General features: G+C 47.9%; 1 protein-coding gene across 3 annotated transcripts; it reads left to right on the top strand.

The window, feature by feature from the left end:
• Positions 1 to 343: 343 nt before the first annotated feature.
• On the top strand, positions 344 to 4680 carry CDKN2AIP (CDKN2A interacting protein). 3 transcript variants are annotated; one of them, XM_035326048.1, is made up of 5 exons: positions 344 to 375; positions 576 to 813; positions 921 to 1051; positions 1892 to 2283; positions 2326 to 4680. In XM_035326048.1, exons 2-5 carry the CDS (start codon positions 590 to 592, stop codon positions 3424 to 3426), a joined length of 1848 nt encoding a protein of 615 aa, XP_035181939.1. In that variant the 5' UTR covers positions 344 to 375; positions 576 to 589; the 3' UTR covers positions 3427 to 4680. The 3 variants fall into 3 exon arrangements, with proteins under 3 accessions (XP_035181939.1, XP_035181936.1, XP_035181937.1); XM_035326045.1 differs by having other exon boundaries at positions 1892 to 4680; XM_035326046.1 differs by having other exon boundaries at positions 354 to 379; positions 545 to 813; positions 1892 to 4680.
• Positions 4681 to 10969: the final 6289 nt, after the last annotated feature.

The following is a 10969-nucleotide window of genomic DNA, read 5'->3' on the forward strand; positions in this document are numbered from 1 at the left end:
GAGCGTTGGTTTTCCTAGCGTTAATTCTACAAGCAGCACCTCAGCAGGCTGAGGCTGGGGATACTGTCACAGGGCACTCACCACTTTTTCCACACAGAAATCTCCACATGCGTTTGAATAAAGTTCAAGGGCGAACTTTTCCAACGCAAAGCCTGCCTACAGAGGAGCACAAGCAGATCCGCGAACCCTTCACGGGCAGTAATTTCCATTCTTCGCAGGTCTCGTTTGTTAAATCTCCCTCCAAAACGCTCCCGCACCCGCGCCCCCCCCGCCCCCCCCCCCCCCCCCCCTTTTCCCCTCCTCTCAGGGATCCACTCGCGGCCCCGCCCCTCCCCGCGGCCGTTGGCGGCCGTTGGCGGCCGTTGGCGGCCGTTGGCGGCGCGAGCGCCCCCTCGCGCCCGCCGCTCGCGCCGCCGCCTCGCGCCGCAAGGCAGGCTGGGGCGGGCGGCGGCGGCGGCTGTGAGGTCATCGCGGGCGGCCGGAAGGAGCGGCGCGGAGCGGGGCGGGGCCGGGCCGGGCGGGGCGGGGAGCGGCGGGGCCGTTGGGGCCGTTGCGGGGCCTGGCGGAGGGGGGAGGGGGGCGGCGGGCCATGGCGGGCAAGGCGGCGCAGGGCGAGCCGCTGGGGCGCACGGCGGAGGAGGTGGCGTGGGCGGAGGCGCTGCGCGGGGCCTGCGAGCCCGAGCAGCACTGGCGGCACCGGCGGGAGTTCCTGCTGCGCAACGTCGGGCGGCCGCCGGCGGCCGGCAGCGCCGAGCTGCAGCGCCTCGTGTCGCTCTCCATGGTGTGGGCCAACCACGTCTTCCTGGGCTGCCGGTGAGTGCGGGCCGGGCGGGCGCCGAGCCGGGGGGTGGGGGGGGCCGTCTGACGGCCTTCCTCCTCCTCCTCCTCGTCCCCCTCCTCCCCCCCTGTCGCCCCTGCAGGTACCCGCCGCAGGTCATGGAGAAGGCGCTGGAAATGGCCGAAGGCATCCAAGTGAGCGACGCGCCCGTCCGCACCACGAGAGACGAACTGGTTGCCAAGGTGAAGAAAAGAGGCATATCAAGTAGCAATGGTTAGCAGATCATAGCTGTGACAATACATAGGAGTTAGACAATGCTTGCCTGTGAATGTTCGAGCTTTACCTCGGGTTTAAAGTCATCCAGTTAATTTACTCTCGACAATCCCTAACCGTCTCCCCTCTTTATGCTGTTTTTTCCCTCACTAATTCTTTTAAAGTAGACGCATACGTACTCCGCTGGTAATTTAGAGCTCTTGTTTTGAAGACAGTCATGTTTGTAAATCTACAGCCTGTGCACACCTTAAGCCAACTTTTTAATGTCATCTAGATGATTGTACTCCAGTTTAACTGAATTCTTGTTGCTTTGCTTTATGCTTTTTAGTCAGACGCTGCTGCTTTGTGAGAAACTTAGCGTTTTGTTCTCTAAAGAAATTCTTAAATTGGTATTTTAGATGTTTTTATGATATTAGTACACAAAATGCACTTTTTCTTTTCTTTTTAGGTCAGACAATCTATTTAATGTGCTTTGGTCACTTTTGTTCTGGCCTGCAAGAATACAAGTACATACTTGCCTTCAGATCCCAAACCAAAACCTGAAGTCTAGCATATGGGCACTTTTAGATTTTTTTTTCTTTTTTTTTTTTATTTTTTTTGTGAAACAAATACTAAAATGTTCTGAAATGGTAGGTTGCACTCTTTGTTTTTTGTCAAAAATTCCTAAAATATTCTGAAATCGTAACTTAATTCCTGAAATTATGGTTCGAGGTGTAATCCAAACACATACCCTTTAACTTCAGAGGGATATCTGTTAGCAGTTTTTAGATAAATTGCTTCTAGATGAATATTTCACAGTGCAGAAATTGAAGAGGATAACGCACTTACTTTGTTTTGCAGAAGGGGTAGAGGAGCCCCCCAAGAAACGAGCTGTTGAGAAAAGCAGAGACGCTACGGATACTGAGAAGGATGTGAAAACACCCGAGGCAGAATCCCCAAAGGAAACAGAGAGTACATTGCCAAAAAAGCAGGAAAAAGATAGTAGCAAAGATTCAGAAAGTTCCCAGTCAACTTGCAGTACAAATCAAGCAGCAGTCGCAGCACTGAGCGCAGAAGCAGAAGAAAAACCTGTTAATGCTGAAAATACTACTGAGCAAAGTCCAACCCCGTCTTCATCTGAAAAAGAGTCGGGAGAGAATCCACCTAAGGAAGGCAAGTGTGAAAATGAGCCGTCACCTGAAAAAAATACATTAAGTTCGGGTCCACCGGCTGCTGCCAAGAGCACCCCGCAGGCGGCAACAGTGCCACCGGCTGCTGCCAAGAGCACCCCGCAGGCAGAAGCGGTGCCACCGGCTGCTGCCAAGAGCGCCCCACAGGTGGCAGCAGTGCCATCCGCTGCTGCCAAGAGCGCCCCGCAGGCAGGAGCGGTGCCACCGGCTGCCAAGAGCGCCCCGCAGGCGGCAGCGGTGCCAGCGACTACTGCCAAGAGCGCCACGCAAACGAGCGCTTCCTTGCTGTCTTCCAAAAACCAAGCGAGTGCCACGCCATCAGTGACCAAGAGCGTCACCCAGGCGGGCGCCTCGCTGCTGCTGGCCCCTAAGAGCGTCGCTCAGCCAGGCACCTCGCTGCTGCTGGCGCCCAAGAGCGGCGCCCAGGCCGGCACCTCGCTGCTGCTGGCCTCCAAGGGCAGCGCTAAGGCGGGCTCCTCACTCCTAGCCTCCAAGAGCAGCGCGGAGGTGGCTGCCTCGCTGCTGGCTGCTCGGAGCGGCACTCAGCAGGGTGCCTCGCTGCTCACCTCCAAGAGCAGTGCTCAGGTAGCTGCTTCGCTGCTTGCTGCTCGGAGTGGCTCTCAGCAAGGTCCCTCGCGGGCTGGGGCACCCTCCAAGGGTGGCACGCAGGCTGGTTCGCAGCAGCTGGCCTCCAAGAGCAGCTCGCAGGCAGGTGAAAGTCCCGCTAAGGCTTTGTGCAAACCGTTAACCAGTGAAGATGCAAAGGAAAGACAACCTTTTTTCAACAGACTCTACAAAGCTGTAGCCTGGAAACTGGTTGCTGTGGGAGGCTTCAGCCCTAGTGTAAATCATGCCGAACTTCTTAACTCATCTATTCAGTCTGTAAAAGCTACCTTAGATGTTGCTTTTGTTCCCCTGAAGGAGCTTGCAGACTTACCTCAAAACAAGAGCTCTCTAGAAAATATCGTTTGTGAACTGAGGTGCAAGTCTGTCTATTTGGGTACTGGCTGTGGTAAAAGTATGGAAAATGCCAAAGCAGTTGCTTCTAGAGAAGCTCTGAAATTATTCCTCAAGAAGAAAGTTATTGTGAAGATATGTAAAAGGAAGTATAAAGGTAGGGAAATTGAAGATCTGGTACTTCTGGATGAAGAATCAAAACCCTCCAATTTACCTCCAGCTTTAAGAAATCCTCGGGAGATTATGTAGGCAAGAGTCGCTGTTTGTACCACGTATAGTATTTCAATACAAGGACTGAAGGTTAATTTTGTACTTTAAAAATGTAGGCTTCCAGGTATTTTGTATTTCTTTCTCAGTTTTGCAAGACGATTCTCTTCCTTTCACTTGGTAGCAATTGTATAAAACTTGTTAGAGATGACAAGTGTGCATTTAAAGGTATGCCTTAATACATGGCACACTAGTGTGCTGTTTTATTTGCAAAAGTCTACCTAATTCTTCTATTTTTAATTAAACGATTAAGGTACAACTTGCTGTTTAAAACCTGACAATTTTGTAATTCTTACGATTTGATGGCGGTGTGCTCAATTGTCTACCATGTCGTTTTTTTAGTCACGTAGACGTATGTATATAGGGACCATAATACTTGAATGATTGGAAGTTGTTTTAAGAACTTTGATCAAAAAGTTGAATCATCCATTTCAGACGTGTTGCTCATAACGTTCATTGTTCCTCTTACTAGGAGAGAAAATAGTTGGTTGACTATTTCTATGGGACCTTGTAATACTTGCAATATAAATGACATCGTGATCCCATTGAATGTTACACTAGCGGGTAGATGCCATTTAACATTATAAGAGCAAATTGCCATTTAGCAGTCAAGTCACAGCTACTTCAGCCACCAAAACTCCGTAAGTGGATCTAATTTATATTGTGAAAAATCCTTTACAGTTTTTTCAAATAAACGTGGGTTTCTATACGAAGCATATTTTGACTGCTACTGGAACAATAAAACCTCTGGGATATGTGTTTATAGTACTTTGTTTTTAGCCATGAACTATTCCAACCATTTCAATGACTTTGCAACACCTTAAGGAAAGCTTTACTTTGAGTGGCTTCAAGATGTAATCCCACTAGGCTGAGTTGTTTTCTTGGGATGCCTAGTTGCAATACTGTAATACTAAGTGGACCTGTAAAATATTTCTGCTTTTCTAACACTTACTAAGAGGTAGATGAGCAAAATCAGGCTGTTGCTGTCTCCTGGGGACAGCAAGCGTATTGTAAAGTGTTCACACGAGTTGAGCCCTTTGTTACTTTTTTACATGATGTTCACAGTGGTTTGAAGCGAAGGAAGCGGGAGATTACCTTGTTTTCGATGTTCTGGAAATACCTGCACAAATTGCATGTTCTGATATATTGGATAATGACATGTAATTGTAAAAACATGATGTCTTCAGCGTTGTTTGGAATTAATCTTGTCTAATTACAGTAGTTAGTATCATTTAATGGAGGCCTGGCACTTGATTGACAGATCCATTGATGGAGTACTGTGGGAGTGAGTAGGAATCCCTGGGATCTCGCTAGCATATTCATCCACTTAAAGACTTTGAGTTCTTCTGTGATTGCTGGGACTAAGCCACAGTGGCGTTGGTACGCTGTTCCTGGTGTGATTTTGAACAGCAGGGGCTGGCTGGATGGTACAACCGAAGTCTGAGTTTCTTATGCTTTGGGGTGGTGGGGCCAGAACCTCCACCTCATCCCTGTCCCCCTGGGTTGTCCTTAGCTCTGGCAGGTTTCTCAGGAGCCCCCAGGTGTTACAGGAGCATGACCCAAGATTTGAATTGCAACATGTAAAATTGCTTTTTACGTCGTGTAAGAATTGGTGCGTGCCTCTAGCACTGAGAGCCTCATGCTCTAGTTTTGTAACTGGGAGCTGTACCTGTGCCAGGAAGCGTGAGGTCTCCCCCAGTCCCTGTTCAGGTGGCGATGCAGGGGCAGCTGCTTTGCAGGGGCAGGAGTTTGTTCTCCGAAGTGCAGCTGTTCTGTTAGTTCCTTTGGGTGTCTCCAGACCTCTGGTTGGGAACTGCAGCAGGTGTTGCGATTCCAAAACCTGTTTCCCATCCCTAAAAGGGAGCTGGCAGTATTCACTGACCGGGGGTGTTAGGAGAGCTACGGTGAGCGGCTGAGGTGCGAGATGCCTTTTCCTGACAAGTCCTACGCGGCATTTCTTTAACGTGTGCCTGTTACTGCGAGCTGTTTGGCTGTGGTTCGTTAAGGGACGAGCCTGTAGCTCCTTTGGCGGAACGCGGCAGCCGAAGCGCGTTGTTTTCCCTTCCCGTTGGGCGGGGGACGCAGCCCCAGCAGCTGCCGGCGGGGTTACAGCGGGGCCGCCCGGGGGCGGGGCCTCGCGGCGCGATCTGCATAATGCATTCGTGGTGGGCGGGGCCTAGCGGCGCGATCTGCATAATGTATTCGTGGTGGGCGGGGCCTCGCGGCGCGATCTGCATAATGCAGTCACGGGGGCGGGGGCCGCGGCGCTTCCCCCCGGTGGGGCCGGTACCGCGGCCGCCCGCGGGCGGTGCGCGTCCCGGGGCACGGCGGGGCGGCTGTGCGGCCTGTGCGCCGCCTCCCGGGGCCGGTACGGGGCGAACGGGCGGCGAGCGGCACTCGCCCTAACCCCGAGGTCACCGCGGCCATGGCGCCATATAAAGGCTCTGCGGAGAACACGACGCAGGACGCCCTGAAGACCTGCTCTCTAGGCCACGCACGGAGGACGCCGTTCCTCAAGGGCCGCGCGCCCGCCTAGGGGAAAGTCCCCGGACGGCGGGCAGAGAGTGCCGGGCGCCGCCGGCGCCAGTCCCCGCCCCGCTGCCTGCGCAGCGCCGCCGAGACGCCCCCGGGCAGAGCGGGTGGGCGCGGGGCGGGCCCTCGTCACGGCCACAGGCACGCAGGTAGTGCGCGGGAAGCATGCGCACCAACAGCACGGGGCTCACTCTCAGGGCGTCCGGACCCTTTTGGGGGCCCGGCACCGCACCGCACCCTCCGGGCTCGGTTCAGCGCCGGGTCGAGGTCCGCTAAGCTACCCAAGGAGCCTTTTATTACTATTATTTCTAAACTCTAGGCACACGTCCTATTTGTAGGAGCCGCACAGTCTGCAAACCCGCTGGTTTCCCACATCACCGAACTGGGGCACAGCTCTAATACAGCTTTGTTTTTGCTTTGAGAAGCTGCAATGAATTCCCGGCATCCCAGTTCCGGTTGCTGAAAAGGATCTATCTAAAGCCATAAAGCCAACATTTCCTGTGCTGGCATCCCTCTGTAGAGGTAGCACCTGAAGTGCAGCCTGAAGCCTGCAGACAAGCCTGCGGTTGAACCCTGTGCAGTGACCAATTTTTTATTTTTATTATTATTTTTTTTTTGGACCCTAAATGTTGCACTACAGAATCTCATCAACTTGGGCTGTTTTTCTCTGTGGGAACACATTTCTTTCGCTTGTAAATTATGGTCAGTGTCAGTCTTCTTTGATACCGTCTCCCTCTTACCCTAAGCAGATCTGTTCCCATTTACTAAGTTGCAAACTGCACAGAAAATAACAGCAGTAACTGCTCTGTAAAATGCATCTTTTATGTTGCCATAGGGTATGGAAGTTGAATGGGAAGAACTGTAAAAATAAACAGTTACTGCGAAGCAAAGCATGACATAAACTTAGCTTGCACACTGTACTCCATTTTTAACTTTGCTCATCATGAAAGAAACAGAACCCACTGGTCCAAAGCAAGAAGAGGAACTGGACATTGCAGCTGGCTTCTTCCTCATGTTAATACAACTGAACTGATCGCTACTTTGGGCTGAGGAAGAAATTTTCTTTTAGAGCATATTGGCAGAAAGCTTGGAATTTCTCCAGTTTCCAAACAGATGTTTGCATTCAGATGAGGAAGCACATACATCTGATCAGTGTGGGATGTTTGTTACATGGTGCTGGAGAGCTCTTTGATACAGCTGAGAATGAAGCTAGCTGGAAAAAAAAAACAACACATGCTAATATTTTTAAGAAATGTACTGGTTTAATTTATCACCTTATCAAAATAATCTTACGTTTAGTCAATATCTAATTTTTAGGTGTCTTACACTCGCATAAGTGAAAGAGAAAAGTAGTAGTGGTTGCTTCAGTATGATCTGTAATCTACCAGACAAATCAAGCCTAATTTTTTAAAGGAAAATCAAAATGACAAATCTGACATTACAGGGAAGTATCTTTTTTGGGGTGACCTGACGTTAGGGAAGGTGTTCGAGAATAACCTACCTGCACAAACACACTACCTCTGGAGCCCTGGAAAAGCCATCCTCTTTCCCGAATACCAGTTATATGGAGGCCTTTATATGGACTTTTTTAAAAAGTCCATCTGGCTTGTGCTCATTCGTTCTTTTCTTTGTGTTTCTTTTCTCAGTATCGTGTAGAACTCTTCATCTTCTTCATCCCATGGAAACCAAATAAGCATACCTGCCAACACATACACGTAGTCAAAAATCAATTCTGTTATCAATGCTGCTCCATTTGCCTAAAAGAAGCACCTGCTATCATCCTTTGAGCATTTCTACTAAATGCGAGGTAGCTCTTTCACAATGACTGCCCCTTTTTACACTTGTTCTCCTCAATAATGCTGCTTTTCGTTAATTTTTTCCACAGGCTGAAATTCTTCCTAGGCTATCAATGAAAAACTGAAAAGATGTAAACAGCTTGTGCACTATTAGGTGAAATGGGACAGGCACCAGCTATGATTCATGGACGTAAAATCAGGATTACCAAAGATGGAAGACAGGCAAAACTACGAATAGGGGAAATCAAATTTATATATCTGGAATTATTTTATCATAGTAAAATCTATAATGTGATGAAATAATCTTTCACAAGAAGAGGAATACTCTGGTTGAGACTCTTAAAAATATACTAGGACACGACAAAGGAACAAAAATGTTGTTTTCTCCATGGGAAGTGGGGTAGTTTATAGACATATAAATGCACTGAAGATTCACTACTTTGTAATAATGTATCTCTGATACCACTGTGAATGTCAAGCTCATGTTGACAATTCTCCACTCAGTGGAGAGGGTGAAATTTATGATCTTTCTGCCTGTCCATCTCTACCATCTCTACAGATAGCAAGGTTTGCTCTACCATGCCTCCTCTTATCTCCAGATTATTCTCACAGTCATCAGAAGTATAGCCGTGTCTGGGTCACGGAAGCTACTGAGCTGCAAATAGTCCAATGCATTGAAATTCTCCAGTGCTTGCTCCCAGGCACTCCGGGGCATTACCAAGCCGGAGAATTCAGCCTGCTGTTCTGGATTTCCTTTCCCCCAGGGCTTCGAGCACGTGGCAAGCTCAGGCTTCATTTTCCTAGGGAAATCTGGTCTAACATTACTGATGCATTCCTAGACTGCTCAAAATGTAAATCTTTCCTTCAGTGTTCAAAAGCAGTAGACAACATTGAAATTCAGGGAATGTTAGCTGATCTCTGCTGTACCTTAGATACTGCCTCCCACATCATAGTGACAAACAGCAAGTTTTTAGCACAGAAACCACCTGTAGCATGCCTTATAAATTACGCTACAATGACTTTCTCAGTTCTTTTTTCTTCTTACTGATGCTGCATATACAATTTGTCAGAAAAAGCAATGTCAAAAGTGAAGTCAAAATGTTTTCATTAACACTTAATTGCAATTAGCATTTAATTTTAAACAATGTATTAATTTTTAATTAACATTTTTGCTTTATTTTTCTGCTGTGTAGTGGAAATCTCTATTTCTCAGTTTTATTTCTTCATGAGGTAGCAGAATGATGCAGCTATTCAAACTTACTACAAGCAGAAACACAAACCTGCAAAACAGTTGACATCTTTCTAAGGAATTTCGTATTGTTGGTGTTCATCCTGTTCCTTTTGCACTGGTGTGTAAGTTGGGCTTTCTGCCTGCGCAGTAAGCGTTATTTTTTAATATTATATGAAATAATTCAATTGCTTGGATTTCAGTTACTCAGAACTGACAGCAACGAGCACCACGCAATAACGTTTCAGCACCTTACTGTCACTGGAAGTGAAAGTAGCTAGATTATTTTCATTTTCTAAATCTATTTGTGCAAAAATGAGATAAGGGGCATAAAAATCTGAGATTTTTATCTGAGATTTTGCTTCGTTAATCTGAGCTGTCACAACACACAAAGGAGCTCATTTTACTGGTGAATGGATTTTAACGTTCCAACGTCCTCTGAGGAACTCACTGACTTGCAGACTTCCTGCTTTTATGGCCAGAGTGACATCAGTGTAACACACAATGTTTTGAAAGTACTGCCTACAACTTTGTTTTCATTTATTTTATGAACTTGCCAGCACACTGATGACTCGGGCTAAGACATCTGTCTACAGCTATTGCTCAACACCTTAGCTGTAGATTCAGAAAAACACTGTGACAGGATAACAGTTTAGCAGCTGCGTGAGCTGAAAGTTTAGAATGTGTTTAAAGACCTTCCTGAACTGGGTGTTGAGGAAATGATACTTGGAGACTGCCATCATGTAGGATGCTGATCTCCCTGCTGGTTAGATGAATCACTGAGGTTCAACACGCTGCTTTTGTCATGGGGATAGCCGTGGGGCCATCTCACACAGTCAACACACTCACAGAATTGCAGGAAAAAAAAAAGCAGGATGTAAGGGATCCTCTGGAGGCCATCCAGTTCAGCCCCCTGCTCAGAGCAGAGCCAGCTTCACAGCCAGATCAGGTCGTGCCAGGCCTCACCAGCCAGGCTCCAAAAATATCCAAGGATGGAGACTACGCAACCCCTCTGCACAAGCCATGCTGCTGCTTATCCACCACTCTAGATCGTTCCACCCAGGAATGATGTTATCTACAGGATTAGCATGGCCACCCTTTTAGTGCTGGCCATTTACCTACAGGTAGGAATACGTAATATAATAAATATCTACTTCACTCTTGAATGCAGTCATCTCTGATGCTTTTTTTTTCCTCCCCCAAGTTTACAAGATCTCATATTTTTTCCCACTTTTTTTTTTTTTTTTTCAGATGCCTGAAATATAAATGCAACATACTGCAGGATGTACAGGTCTCCTGGTGATATTCCAAGACTCCACAAGATTTTTTTTTTTTTTTTAACGCTTATGATTTTTTTTTTTTTTTTCATGTAGTAGAGATCACAGGAAAACTTCTGAAAGAGAAGCAGTTCTTGGTGTTTCTTTTTAATAATTCTAAGTGCTTGGTATCACTCTCCCAATAGTACTACAGCTGCAAAGCATACGTATTTCTACTTTTGTTGCCTACTATAGGAGTTGTGGCCAGCATTTGATACAAATCCTGCAGCAGCCTTGGGGGAGACAAGATACTCTGTCAAAATCGAGAGATTTGTTGGCAGGCGAGTGGGTTTTAAGAGTCTAAACTTCTTTGACACCCTATTTAGAATCCTCTGAAAAGATTCCTTCGGGATAAAATGTCACTGCGCTTCCCTAAGTAATGGTTTGTCGTGGATCATTTTGCTCTCCTTTAGAGCTAAATAAGGCAGCTCTGTCCTACGGGAAAAGCTGCCTGAGTTGCCGCCGTGACAGTTCGAGGGTGTGAATTAGGTAGATGTGCGAGGAAGAGCTTCCCTGCCAGGCACCCTCCGGTGTCACGGCGTGAGATGTCTGTGTGGCGGTGCTGTTGGTACAAGCCTCACCTCGCGATGCAGAAGCTCCTCAGAAACCAATTGCTACAGCAAGCAGGCACACCTCGGGGCGGCGTGGGGGAG

The sequence above is a fragment of the Oxyura jamaicensis genome, chromosome 4 (genome assembly GCF_011077185.1).
Source record: "Oxyura jamaicensis isolate SHBP4307 breed ruddy duck chromosome 4, BPBGC_Ojam_1.0, whole genome shotgun sequence".
NCBI lineage: Eukaryota > Metazoa > Chordata > Aves > Anseriformes > Anatidae > Oxyura > Oxyura jamaicensis.

What these genes read in the sequence shown, in the direction of transcription:
- CDKN2AIP (XM_035326045.1), top strand. Translation starts at nt 590, where the DNA reads ATGGCGGGCAAGGCGGCGCAGGGCGAGCCGCTGGGGCGCACGGCGGAG. An exon ending in CACGTCTTCCTGGGCTGCCG is followed by an intron (nt 814 to 920) that starts GTGAGTGCGGGC and finishes TCGCCCCTGCAG; the next exon opens with GTACCCGCCGCAGGTCATGG. An exon ending in AGGCATATCAAGTAGCAATG is followed by an intron (nt 1,052 to 1,891) that starts GTTAGCAGATCA and finishes TTTGTTTTGCAG; the next exon opens with AAGGGGTAGAGGAGCCCCCC.